Source organism: Bubalus bubalis, chromosome 10 (assembly GCF_019923935.1).
Source record: "Bubalus bubalis isolate 160015118507 breed Murrah chromosome 10, NDDB_SH_1, whole genome shotgun sequence".
NCBI lineage: Eukaryota > Metazoa > Chordata > Mammalia > Artiodactyla > Bovidae > Bubalus > Bubalus bubalis.
The window spans coordinates 35,558,678-35,571,999 of record NC_059166.1 but is presented as its reverse complement, the minus strand read 5'-3'; the positions used below and the strand labels follow the sequence as shown (position 1 = coordinate 35,571,999).

General features: G+C 39.4%; 1 protein-coding gene across 2 annotated transcripts in view; it reads left to right on the top strand.

Moving 5' to 3' along the window:
* TMEM200A (transmembrane protein 200A) overlaps nucleotides 1-13,112 on the top strand; it is an 88,028-nt gene extending 74,916 nt beyond the window's left edge. For both annotated transcript variants that reach the window (XM_044924239.2, XM_025294547.3), the window contains exon 2: nucleotides 10,144-13,112. In XM_044924239.2, the coding sequence (XP_044780174.1) occupies nucleotides 10,160-11,635 (1,476 nt within the window). In that variant the 5' untranslated portion in view covers nucleotides 10,144-10,159 and the 3' untranslated portion in view covers nucleotides 11,636-13,112. The remainder of the gene's footprint in view (nucleotides 1-10,143) is intronic.
* The last annotated feature ends 210 nt before the right edge of the window (nucleotides 13,113-13,322 follow it).

Sequence of the window (13,322 nt, the reverse complement as noted above, 5' to 3'; positions counted from 1 at the left end):
ATGGAGGAACCAATGTAACAAAAGTTTAAAACAACATGTCCAAAGTTGCATGGCTATCAAGTGATGAAGCAAGGATGTGAAGTCTTGTCTTTCTGATTTCAAGGCCCACGTGCGAAACCATTATGCTACACATTAAAAAATGATTTCTATTCTATCCTTACTTTTTAAACTTTAATATGATTGAGCTATCAGTCACCCATAGGCATTTTCTCTTTCAACTCTGGGAAGTATGTAGATTAGAAATACTCTTCTAAAAAAGTTTCAAACGTCTCTACAGGGAAGAAAGTCCTGAAACTGTTCTAGCTTGAACAGAAAATATTTCCATCTGTCACATTTGTGGATACCACATGGGGTTTTTATATAATGCTTTTGTTTGGTCCTGAAGGCATAGATTAATTTTTACTTCCCTTTGGCAGATAGCCTTACCGTCTGGCAACTTGTTAAACCTTGAGATAAGAATAAAAATTCAAACAAATAAGTAAGGCTATATCAAGTATATTTAAAATAATAGGCAAACTTCAGCTGAGAAGATGAAGAAAAACCATGGAGCAAGGACCCTTGTGAAACAGTGAGAAATAATAATAACTTTGAATCTGTGTGGCAAACTCCTACTGATGCACCAGGTGTCTATGACCTGCTGCTGCTTCTTGGAAGCCTCCCTGATTCCTCCAGATAGTATGGAAGAGCATTCTGTTATAACTCTATCAGAGCTGTTCATTCATTCAATTTTAAATGTATAGTCTGTGTTCCCACTGGACTGCATACTCTTTGAAATCAGGGACTGAGTGTTATTATCTTTGTGTCCCTAGTATCTAGCATATTTCAGTTGTATTTAAGCTTTCATCAAGGCAGTTCACAGTCAATAGATAAACTTGCTAAGCACTAATTACATTCTAGGCACTGTGTGAGGCCTTGGAAGATAGCGTGAAAAATAATAGAAAACAGGGCGTCTAACCAAGAATGAACATTGGACTTGGAGTCGGAAAACTTGAATTCCAGTCTTGTTTTCTGCTACTTCATTGTTGGGTCTTAGACAACATTCTTGGTTCTTAGTTGGCTAGAAGGAATGTCTGGATTCAGAGTCTTCTAGAGCTTTTAACTCTCCAAATCTAGTTACTTACCATTAACTCAGATATAAGGATATGAATGCATCTAGAATCACGTCTGGTGGATAGTAGGCTCATGTGTGGTCAAAATAGTAGGTCAGTATGGTCAACAGAAGACTTAAGTGTACAGGAATAAATTTTCATGAAGGTGTAAATATTAAAAACCAGATTTAGGGCTATGAAAAGCAAATCTAGGATGTGCTTAAACTTGTAAAAAAAAAAAGAGTAAAGGAGAACAGAAATAAGGTTTTTAGAATTACAATCAGAGCAAGGATAGGAGAGGATAAAACTGATGGTTAGATGAGATGGTGTAGTGTTGATATGTAACACACAGGCAGAAATCTTCTTGGTCAAGGAGAAAGAGCTTTTGGCTAAGATGTGTAGAATAAAAATGGTCCAGAGGGGATATGAGCTCAAGGTGATGAGTAGATGGTAATGGAGTCCCTGAAACAATGCAAGAGTCTGCATTTCTAGCAAGAAAAGTAGCCAATAAGATTGAATTCCTACTGATGATTTCTGAGATCTCCAATGAATGGGTATGATCACAGAGGCCTGGAGATGGCCCAATAGCATCCTGGTTTGCACAGTGAAGAAGCAAGCATGTTGTGTGAAGTTGAAGCTTCTGATCCTAATAGCTAGCAGTTTTGCTAGCAAAATTGTAACTGATTTATGAACACTGAGAATGAAAAATAGGATAATTGATATATAACTAAAAGTTCAGTTCAGTTCAGTCGCTCAGTCGTGTCCAACTCTTTGAGACCCCATGAATCACAGCACGCCAGGCCTCCCTGTCCATCAACAACTCCCGGAGTCTATCCAAACCCATGTCCATTGAGTCAGTGATCCCATTCAGCCATCTCATCCTCTGTCGTCCCCTTCTCCTGCCCCCAATCCTTCCCAGCATTAGGGTCTTTTCCAATGAGTCAACTCTTTGCATCAGCTGGCCAAAGTATTGGAGTTTCAGCTTCAACATCAGTCCTTTCAATGAACACCCAGGACTGATCTCCTTTAGGATGGACTGGTTGGATCTTCTTGCAGTCCAAGGGACTCTCAAGAGTCTTCTCCAGCACCACAGTACAAAAGCATCAGTTCTTCGGTGCTCAGCTTTCTTCACCATCCAATTCTAACGTCCATACATGACTACTGGAAAAACCATAGCCTTGACTAGATGGACCTTTGTTGGCAAAGTAATGTCTCTGCTTTTGAATATGCTATCTAGGTTGGTCATAACTTTCCTTCCAAGGAGAACTGTCTTTTAATTTCATGGCTGCAATCACCATCTGCAGTAATTTTGGAGCCCCCCAAAATAAAGTCTGACACTGTTTCCACTGTTTCCCCATCTATTTGCCATGAAATGATGGGACTGGATGCCATGATCTAAGTTTTCTGAATGTTGAGCTTTAAGACAGCTTTTTCACTCTCCTTCTTCGCTTTTTAAATTTATTTAGTTTAATTGTCCTCCTTCACTTTCATCAAGAGCCTTTTAGTTCCTCTTCACTTTCTGCCATAAGGATGGTGTCATCTGTATATCTGAGGTTATTGATATTTCTCCCGGCAATCTTGATTCCAGCTTGTGCTTCCTCCAGCCCAGTGTTTCTCATGATGTACTCTGCATATAAGTTAAATAAGCAGGGTGACAATATGCCGGGGTCCAGCCCCAGCTGATCCAGGGTATTCGAAGGAGAGACGGCTAGGCGACCTATTCAAATGTTAATTAGAGATAATAAAGAGGAATAGAATGAGGATAGCTCAGTAGGAAAATTCAGTGGAGAAAAGAAGCTGAGTGGCTTGGTTTACGCGGAAAATCAATATAACCCGTGACACCAGGTTAGCTCTGACCACGGAGGCCGCAGGCGCCCTCTCGAATAGCGGAAGGTGCCCCACCTTAGACACCTTCTCGAGTGGGTCTTAGAAGCCCAGGCAAATAAATGGTCGCAGAGGACATCCACGCTCCAGATGGACACTCAGCTGGAAGTTAAAGGGAAGAATGACATGGGGAGACCAAGCGTTGGTGAGCAAGGCCCATAGCTTTATTTTCAACAGGGGCTTTTATACCCTAAGTTACACATAGAGGATAATAGGGGATGCAAAATCAGCAGTCTTTGATGCTTATCAAAAACCAGGGTTTCTTTCCTGCAGATTTATCGTATACAAATGGTTTAGGTGATTTACATCATCTTCTGGCCAGAGGCCTATTAACATTTTATGACTCTTGACAAGGACTTATCAACAAAGACTTATTTTCTCTAAGAGTAATTATTTTAAGGTTTGGCGCCATCTTCCGAAGATAAGATTACGTTCCTATAGGGTGGATGTGTAATGGGTTTACAAAGGAAAGAATTTACTACCTTAAGGGTCTAAAGTTACTAACACCAAGGCCACTACTTATTTTTTCTACATACCAACTATATTAATTAATGCACATTCAAGGATACAATTCAGGGGATGTGAAAACTTGGCAACAAACATTGGCTCATCAATGAAATCTTTTACTAGTTTTATTCTGACAGTTTCTAATTCTCTGAGAGGCTCTAAGCTATTTGAATATCTTAAGCTTCCCGTGCCTCTGGAGGCTGGGAGACTGTAAACAATTGTATGCATAGCTGTAGGTGTCCGGGTAAACTTGTCAGGCGAGTTAGAGAGCCATCTGAGGGGTTTGGATTTGAACACTCCTAATTGCCCAGGAACTTTATTAATTGGAGCTGTAAGTTAACTCTTTGACAGAGAGAGTGAGATGGTGGTGGGGGACAGCCCCCAGTAAAGTCAGAGGTGAGAGCACAAAGCAATAAAGTAGGCAGACTCTGGTTTTTTGGGGGGTAGATGCTCGAGAATATCCGGGGGCACTCCCGAGGCTCGATCCCGCCTTTGCGTATGCCGAGCCCCCTTCCTCACGACCTTTGTCACGAGTGGAATGTCTCTCGCCGGCTCCCGGCAACAATATACATCCTTGACGTACTCCTTTTCCTATTTGGAACCAGTCTGTTCCATATCCAGTTCTAACTGTTGCTTCCTGACCTGCATACAGGTTTCTCAAGAGACAGGTCAGATGGTCTGGTATTCCCATCTCTTTCAGAATTTTCCACAGTTTATTGTGATCCACACAGTCAGAGGCTTTGGCATAGTCAATAAACCAGAAATAGATGTTTTTCTGGAACTCTCTTGCTTTTCCATGATCCAGCAGATGTTGGAAATTTGGTCTCTGGTTCCTCTGCCTTTTCTAAAAGCAGCTTGAACATCTGGAAGTTCATGGTTCACGTATTGCTGAAGCCTGGCTTGGAGAATTTTGAGCATTACTTTACTAGCCTGTGAGATGAGTGCAATTGTGCGGTAGTTCGAGCATTCTTTGGCATTGCCTTTCTAAAAGCTAAAAGTTAACCCAAGCTAATTTTGTTGTTGTTGTTTTGGGTTACTTACAGAAGAATATCTGTCAGCTTGTCATTTCACAAAATCATATCTCTTGGGAGAATATGGAAGCACCGAGTGTAGCGGACTCTCTTGCTAGACTTATTTATAACTAGTTGAATGATCACCTAAAAAAAATAGCTTCTAATCATTATATTCTTCAGGCCAGGATGCATATTTTGAGGCCTATATCTACTGTAGTACCAGATACCAGTTTTTACTAGTTGCTTGAATGAATATCTATATAAATTAAAAATGCCCACCTAGGAGGAGGTCTCGAGTGGAATATCACAGGGTGTAATTCAAGTTTCAGAAGTTTGGGTGAAGCCTTGGATCCAGAGAGATAGATTAAAAAAACCAAAAAAAAAAAAAAAAAAAAAAAAAAACAAAAAAAAAACTCTGTTCCCAGGTTAACAAAGTGAAATTCAGTGTAGAAAATTTCTTCACTTGGATCTTTGAGAAAAGTCCCAGCCCTACTCTATCCAGGATGGTAGAGAAAGGAGGAGAGTTGGGGTGGTGATTGGTTTGTTCTGAGTCTGCCCCTTCATATCCTGAAAGGGATCTAGACAGATGTGAGAGGTCAATGCTCACCCAAGGACACACCTTCACTCTCATCTATTCCCAATAAAAATGGAAATGGAAGTCAGTTGTTTCATAGTCACCGTTCTAAAGGGGGCTTCCTAGGTGGCATAGTGGTAAAGAATCCTGCCAATGCAGGAGATGCAGTTCCATCCCTGGGTTGGGAAGATCCCCTGGAGAAGGCTATTGTAACCCATTCCAGTATTCTTGCCTGGAAAATTCCATGGACAGAGGAGCCTGGTGGGCTGTCCATGGGATTGCAAAGAGAAGGACACAACTGAGCAACTGAGCCTGCAATCCCTGTTCTAAAGGCACAAAGCATTCTTTAGGGTCTGGTGTTCTGATAGAAACAGGAATCAAAATAAGAAAAATGGGCAGGTAAAGAAGACCTCAAGTGAAAGCAAATGTGGAGGCCCATGTCATCTCAAATTCTGTAAGAGCACAGGCTTTGTAGCCACCTCTGAGCTGTGCAACCTTAGGCAACTTACCTAGACTCTCTGAGCCTTAGTTTTCTCATCTGCAAAATAGAGATCATAAAGATTGTGTCCACTTCCAGAACTGCTGTGATAATAAGTATGTTCTTTTACCAAAACACTTAGAATGGTGCCAGACTGTGACCCCTGTGTTAGCTATTATTACTATTATTATTATTAAAACCTAGAAGGATGCTATGATTTGTTATGGTAAGAAGGCTGTAGTTTACAGGATCACCATTCTCCCATCCCTTCACCTCCAGCCAAAAATGTGGTAAAATGTAGAATGGAGGAGATGTGGCTTTGCAGAATAAATAAACAAGTAGACTTAGGCTATTTTGTGTATACTGAATACTTTGGATCAAGTTGACAGTGCAGTTTGATGCTGCTGAGGCTTGTGTATTCACTGCTTCTGGATTTTATAGTTTCATTAGGTTTCTATGGTTTTTCTGGTAGTCATGTATGGATGTGAGAGTTGGACTATAAGGAAAGCTGAGTGCCGAAGAACTGATGCTTTTGAACTGTGGTGTTGGAAAAGACTCTTGAGAGTCCCTTGGACTGCAAGGAGACCACACCAGTCCATCCTAAAGGAAATCAGTCCTGGGTGTTCATTGTTAGGACTGGTGCTGAAGCTGAAACTCCAATACTTTGGCCACCTGATGCGAAGAGTTGACTCATATGAAAAGACCCTGATGCTGGGAAAGATGGAAGGCAGGAGGAATAGGGGATGACAGAGGATGAGATGGCTGGATGGCATCACCGACTCAATGGACATGAGTTTGAGTAAACTCTTGGAGTTGGTGATGGACAGGGAGGCCTGGCATGTTGCAGTCCATGGGGTTGCAGAGTCTGACATGACTGGGTGACTGAACTGAACTGAACTGTGATTTTCCAATATCAGCCCCTCATGTACAAGTTGAGATTAATTTTCCTAAGATGACAACAAATGTATTTTGCATCTTCCTCTAACTCCACTGAGCATGAGTCTAGCATTCAAGCATTTGGGAATGACTATTGCTACCTTTCAAGACCTGGCCCTCTGTCTCTCTCTAGGCCAGCCTGGTTCCCTCCCTTGGTGCTGTGTGCTAAGGCCAGCCAGAGCTCTGTTCCCCAGTCTTTCTTTCTTTCTTGACCTTATCTGAAATGCCATTCACTTGCTTTCTTTCACTCTGATGAATGTTAGAATGCTCTCATCTGTATGAAGCCTGCTGTAAAAGTCCTGCCTGATGGAAATTTTTATTCTAGGGGTTATCACATTCTGTTCTATGTAGATATACCAGCCCCTTCATTAGCTTTCAAGCTCTTTGCAGCAGTGACTGAGTGTGCGCATTTTTGCTCCTCCTTTAGGGTCAGTTTGGTGCTCTGAGTCCTGAAAGAAGCTCATTTAGTGTTGAATTGTTTTGAATGGAATCAAGGGAGGACATTGACATCCAACCTGAACTTGCTAATCCTTGGGCGTCTTGGTGCCTCTGGCTGGCTGGTCAGGGTGGTCTGGCTGAAGAAACTGTGTGAGCTTTTATTTTCCCCTCATTCTAGACTTAATTTCTGTACTCCTCCAGGTGTCTTTCCTTCTCTCAGTCACACTGTTACTCAGCCTGTGCTTTTTCTTCCTGTCCTTTCTAACCAGCATTGGTTCTACCTAAAAGAACCCAGTCCCCCACTGCTCTTTTCCAGCTTTATCTCCTCATCTGTATTTCTCAAAATATTTTTTTTTTCTCTTCCATCCCCCTTTCTTCTATCAACCTTAGGAATAGAAAATGGCATCATAAGGAGAAAATGTTTTAACAAGTTGGGGAGGACTCAGAATGTATATGGAGTGGGAATTCACCGTGGTTGCTTTTAAACCAGATGCAAGCCTTTTGCCCTTGTTTTCATTCTATTCAGAAAGATTTCAGACTAAATCCTTATCCTCCTAAATGGAAATAACTGAGTTAGATGGCTGCTATCTAATCTAAGCATTTTTTTCCAAACACTCGAACTGGTATTGGGTTCAAGAAAACATAGATGGACACAGCTTTGTTTTACCCAAGGTTTAGTGGATGTCCTCAACTGTAGTGTGCATACTTCGATAAACTTCATAGGCTAGAGCTGTGGGTTAGATCATGGTTTGTTCTTCCAACATTCGACTATTTTAATCCAAGCTATAATTCCAATGAAGGATGGATTTATTCACCAGCTTGTTCAGCTAACTAAAACTGTAGGTACCATCCGCCACCATGTTATTTAAACACAATTCAGAAATCATAAATAGAAATCCAAAAGGAGAGCTTGATTTCACAAGACAGAATTTGATACCACAAAGAAAATCTTGTAGAAATTTGCCAGAGACCTTGCGGGTCTTAAAATATTCTCTGCTTTCTACTAGCCAGATTTGGCAGCTTGAGAACTATTCATTACAAATAATGACAAATATTTTACCAACTCACAAAATGTTGCTTTTTGTTTTGGCATTACATTTGTTCAAATTTTAAACTAGGAAAGTTAGTACAAAAATCCTGTGGTCATACAGAAATCTCAGGAGAAGTATTATTCCCATACTGAGCATTTTAGCAAATATTTCTTGACACTAACTATGTGTAAGGTATTATATCAAATATTTCTGGTAACAAAAATAAGAGTTAAACTTAATGTTTGACCACAAGTAGTGGAAGAACTAAGACACTGTAATTGGTGAGTGCCATAGAAAATTTGCTAAAATGCTCTGAGGCACGAACTCATGCAGGATTTGCTTAACCAGAGAAGGCTTTATAAAGAAATGGAATATTAGCTTTATAGATTAGCCAGAGGATAATACATCAAATATGTGAAAGAGGTAAAGGAGGATCTAGACAGATGAAACATTATTAATGAAGTCTCAGAAACATTGTATGGAGTATAGGCAGTATTATTTGGTTTTAGTTTTATGTAACTGAAAGAGAGTAGTTGGAGATGAAGCTAAATTCCATGGGTCTGAAAACCCAGATTAAAACTTTGGTGAGTAGTGAGAAATATTTTACCTATTCTTCCACTCTGTAAACAACTTCAGAACCATATTTTTAGATAATTAATCTAAGCTTGATTGCGGAGGAAGAGAAATGGAGTTTGGAAGACCAGTTGGGAGGTTATTATAATAGTCTAGTAAGTGTTAATAAGAATAGCACTAAGCTGGGAAGAATAAGATTGGAATGAAGGAGTAGAATTCAGAGACATTCTATAGTGAAAATTTTTAGGATTTAGAACCTGATTAGAAGATAAGAGGCAGAAGAAAAGGAGGACGTAAAGATAACTATGAAGAGTCAAGCACAAGAACTGAGGCCATTGAAAAAGTCAGACAAGTCAAGTGGCAGGGTAAAAGGTGAGTCCACCCCTGTGTGGTATGGGATGGAGGGGAGCTCAACTTTGCTGGAGAAGCATGATTGTACATAAATATGTTCCTCAATGGGGAGCTGGAAGTGTGAAACTAAAACTCAGGCTACAGTTCAAAATACAGACCTGGGACTCATTAGCATTAAGGAAATAGTGGAAGGTGTAGGAGGGAATACGAATGCCAAGGGAGAGCATAAACAGAAGATGGCCACGGACAGGACACTTGGGGGAAGCTTGTCTACTTTTAGGTGAGGAAAAATAAGCTCAAATCGAAATAGTCAGTGAGGTCAGGAAAGAGCCATGGAGACATAGTATCATAAAAAAAGCTGGACAAGAGAAAGTTTCAAGAAAGGAGGGCTCAGGTAATATCATGGAAACAGAGAAGTCATTAAGATGAGAATTGAGCAGGAGAAATTAAATTTGATAGTTGAGAGTTCATGGGTGGCTTTTGCAAGAGTAATCTTAGAACTGTGAGCTGATGGAATGTATTCTATTTGTAAACCTAAGGTTTGTTTGGGGCCTATTAGGTGTTTTGGGTGCTTTCATTTCTTTAAAATAATAGATAATGAAAGATGGTGTGTGCGTGTGTGTGTGTGTGTATGTGTAACAGAGAGAGAGAGAAAAAAAAAAAAGAGAGTATGTGTATCTTGTGACCAGCAAACCGTTTTATAATTTTAAGCAATAAAATATAATTTTAACTGATAAAGTTACTTAAGGAAAATGTACCTTGAGCTCACATTTCCCTAATAATAGAAACACTAATTCAGCCAAAAAAGGAAATCTCTAGAATTTTATATTAGCTGATAAACAAAACTTCTACCCAAATTATGTTGATTAAAAAGACATTTGAATCAGTTCTAATGAGGTGGATGAAACTGGAGCCTATTATACAGAGTGAAGTAAGCCAGAAAGAAAAACACCAATACAGTATACTAACGCATATATATGGAATTTAGAAAGATGGTAACAATAACCCTGTGTACGAGACAGCAAAAGAGACACTGATGTATAGAACAGTCTTATGGACTCTGTGGGAGAGGGAGAGGGTGGGAAGATTTGGGAGAATGGCATTGAAACATGTAAAATATCATGTATGAAATGAAAAAAAAAAAAAAAAAAGACATTCTTCTGCCCCATTGCATTACACGAAACAGCAACAACAAAAATATAGAAACACTTGCTGAAATAATGAGCGTACCTCAGAACACAGATTTATCATCATTTTCTCTTCTTTCCAGAATAAAAGACCGAGCTATGATAGCAACTGGTGGAGTGATAACTGGCCTGGCCGCCTTGAAAAGGCAAGACTCTGCCAGATCACAGCATCATGTCAACCTTAGCCCGTCGCCTGCTGCCCAGGAGAAGAAACCAGTCAGGCGTCGACCTCGGGCTGATGTTGTGGTTGTTCGAGGCAAAATCCGGCTTTATTCCCCATCTGGTTTTTTCCTCATTTTAGGAGTCCTTATCTCCATTGTAGGAATCGCAATGGCAGTCCTTGGATATTGGCCTCAAAAAGAACATTTTATCGATGCTGAGACGACATTGTCAACAAACGAAACTCAGGTCATCCGGAACCAAGGCGGTGTAGTGGTTCGCTTCTTTGAGCAACATTTGCATTCTGATAAAATGAAAATGCTTGGCCCTTTCACAATGGGGATTGGCATTTTCATTTTCATTTGTGCTAACGCCATTCTTCACGAGAACCGTGACAAAGAAACCAAAATCATACACATGAGGGACATCTACTCCACAGTCATCGACATCCACACTCTGAGAATCAAGGAGCAAAAACACATGAATGGCATCTACACTGGTTTAATGGGAGAAACGGAAGTAAAGCAGAATGGGAACTCCTGTGCTTCAAGACTGGCAGCAAATACCATTGCTTCTTTTTCAGGTTTCAGGAGCAGTTTTCGGATGGACAGCTCTGTCGAGGAGGATGAGCTTGTGGTGAATGAAAGTAAGAGTTTTGGGCATCTTGTGCCACCTTTGCTGTCTGACAGCTCTGCCTCTGTTTGTGGCCTCTATCCGCCTCCTTCCAAGACAACTGATGATAAAACCAGTGGCCCTAAGAAATGTGAAACCAAGTCAATTGTGTCATCGTCCATCAGCGCTTTTACATTACCTGTGATCAAACTTAATAATTGTGTGATTGATGAGCCCAGTGTAGATAACATCACTGAGGATGCTGATAACCTCAAAAGTAGGTCAAGGAATTTGTCAATGGACTCCCTTATGGTCCCTTTGCCCAATCCCAGTCAGCCCTTCCAGCCAGTCAGTCTGATGCTCCCAAGGAATAATTCCGTTGGGGAGTCATTGTCAAGTCAGTACAAGTCCTCTGTGGCCCTTGGACCTGGAGCTGGACAGCTCTTGTCTCCTGGGGCTGCTAGAAGACAGTTTGGTTCCAACACATCCTTGCATTTGCTCTCATCACACTCAAAATCCTTAGACTTAGAGCGGGGTCACTCCACATTAACCGTTCAGGCAGAACAACGAAAACATCCAAGCTGGCCTCGGTTGGATCGAAGCAACAGCAAAGGATATGTGAAACTGGAGAACAAAGAGGACCCAATGGAGAGGCTGCTTGTGCCCCAGGCTGCAATCAAGAAAGACTTTACTAATAAGGAGAAGCTTCTTATGATCTCAAGATCTCACAATAATTTGAGTTTTGAACATGATGAGTTTTTGAGTAACAACTTGAAGCGGGGAACTTCTGAAACAAGGTTTTAATGTGGAAAACATATCTTATTTTACAAGGATATATATATTTTAAACCTATTTTCACTGGCGTTTCCTTGTTAAAATTTTGGTTACAAGCCTTTTTAATCAAATGGTTTGTAGTATATTAGACCTGGCTGCTTAACTGTGTAATGGAGATGGTTATATGTTTGGATTACTTATGATTGCAATATTCTGTATACTACATGGGATTTTATTTTTTTCCAAAAGCATGGTCTCTTTTATTAATATGAATACAAAGTATTTCCATCCAAATTAAAGTTCCTTTTCTTTACTTTAAAGTTCTTTCATTGATGATCATATTCTTTTATCTTGATGATCACACATAGAGCAAAGTGTCCAATTTAGAAAAGCCAGGGTACCAAAGTGTAGACTGGAAATATAAATTCAATGCAAATCTTAGGTGTCATTTTCTGAAAAATTGCTTTAGGATTGGTTAAATTTTTAAAAGGCAAAATATCTGGCTTCTGTTCAAACTAAATAATTGAATTGGTTAAACTTGTTTAGTTCTGTGTGAGTAACTGATATGAATTGGTAAAGTTGGTTGTGACTAGTACCCTGAGCTCTAGGTAGGTTGTATTTTTTCAACATCAGTTCTGTTTTAGTGATATTTTAATAAGAAACCATGTATTCAAGAGCTACAGCTGAGAATGCCAGATATTCTTAGGGGTAAGTATCAAAATGCTCTTAGCTTTAACTTTAGATATTCTGGATTGAAATTTATTTGCAACTGACTTGAAAAATGAATGAACCAATTTAGTGTTTAGAAGTGCTATCTTGAAATAATTATATATATGAAGAAAATGTTGACTAATGAATGAAAATATATGCTAGTAAATGCTAACTAGTCTCAGTACCTTTCCCTAGCCATCTCTCTCCTCATCTAATATCCACTCATTCCTACATCCTTGTTTTCCTCTAATATTTCTTAGTTCCTGTTATTTGGAAGAAAATCAGCTAACCTTGACTTTTCTTTTATCTTTGCATATCACTAAGTTGGTGGTTGAATAAAATTTAGTCCTTGGTACATTGCCTTGAAATTTATCTTGTTCTAGAAAGCCTTATGATAATTCCAAAGACTTTCTTATGGCATAATAAATATTTAGGATTATGGTTCTCAGTTATTGAAGATAATAAATAGTAAAATAGATTTTCCACCAGGAAATTTTCATGTTTTCCATTAGGGTAACCTAATTTAAAAAAATTGTTTAATGGAACACTCAGGAAATTTTACAAGTTTTTCTCAATGTGTAAACATTTCTGAACATCAGTATTGCAGTTGTAGAAGAGAAAAAGGAAAATATCTCTGTATTTGTAATTCCCCACAATTCCACCTTGTATTGGCATCATGAACTTCCCTCGATTGAGGCACAGTGTTACTTGTTAGAACATCAAGCCTGTGTATTGTAATAGTGTGGGCTTAATATTTTATGATAAAGCATTTAATAAACCTCCAGTCTTAATATAAGTGTGTGCTCTTCATACATTTGCTATTATTTTTTGAATGAAATACATTTCTGCTTAAAGTACTGCTTTTCAAACTTTCAGATACATTCTACTGAAGGCGCTTGATACCCTAACATCTGTACTGGGTACTGTGGCTTCTTTATTTTCATTAAAAATTTTTTTATTTTATTTAGATTAATGAGCTAGGTCCATCCATCTATTGAATTAAGCT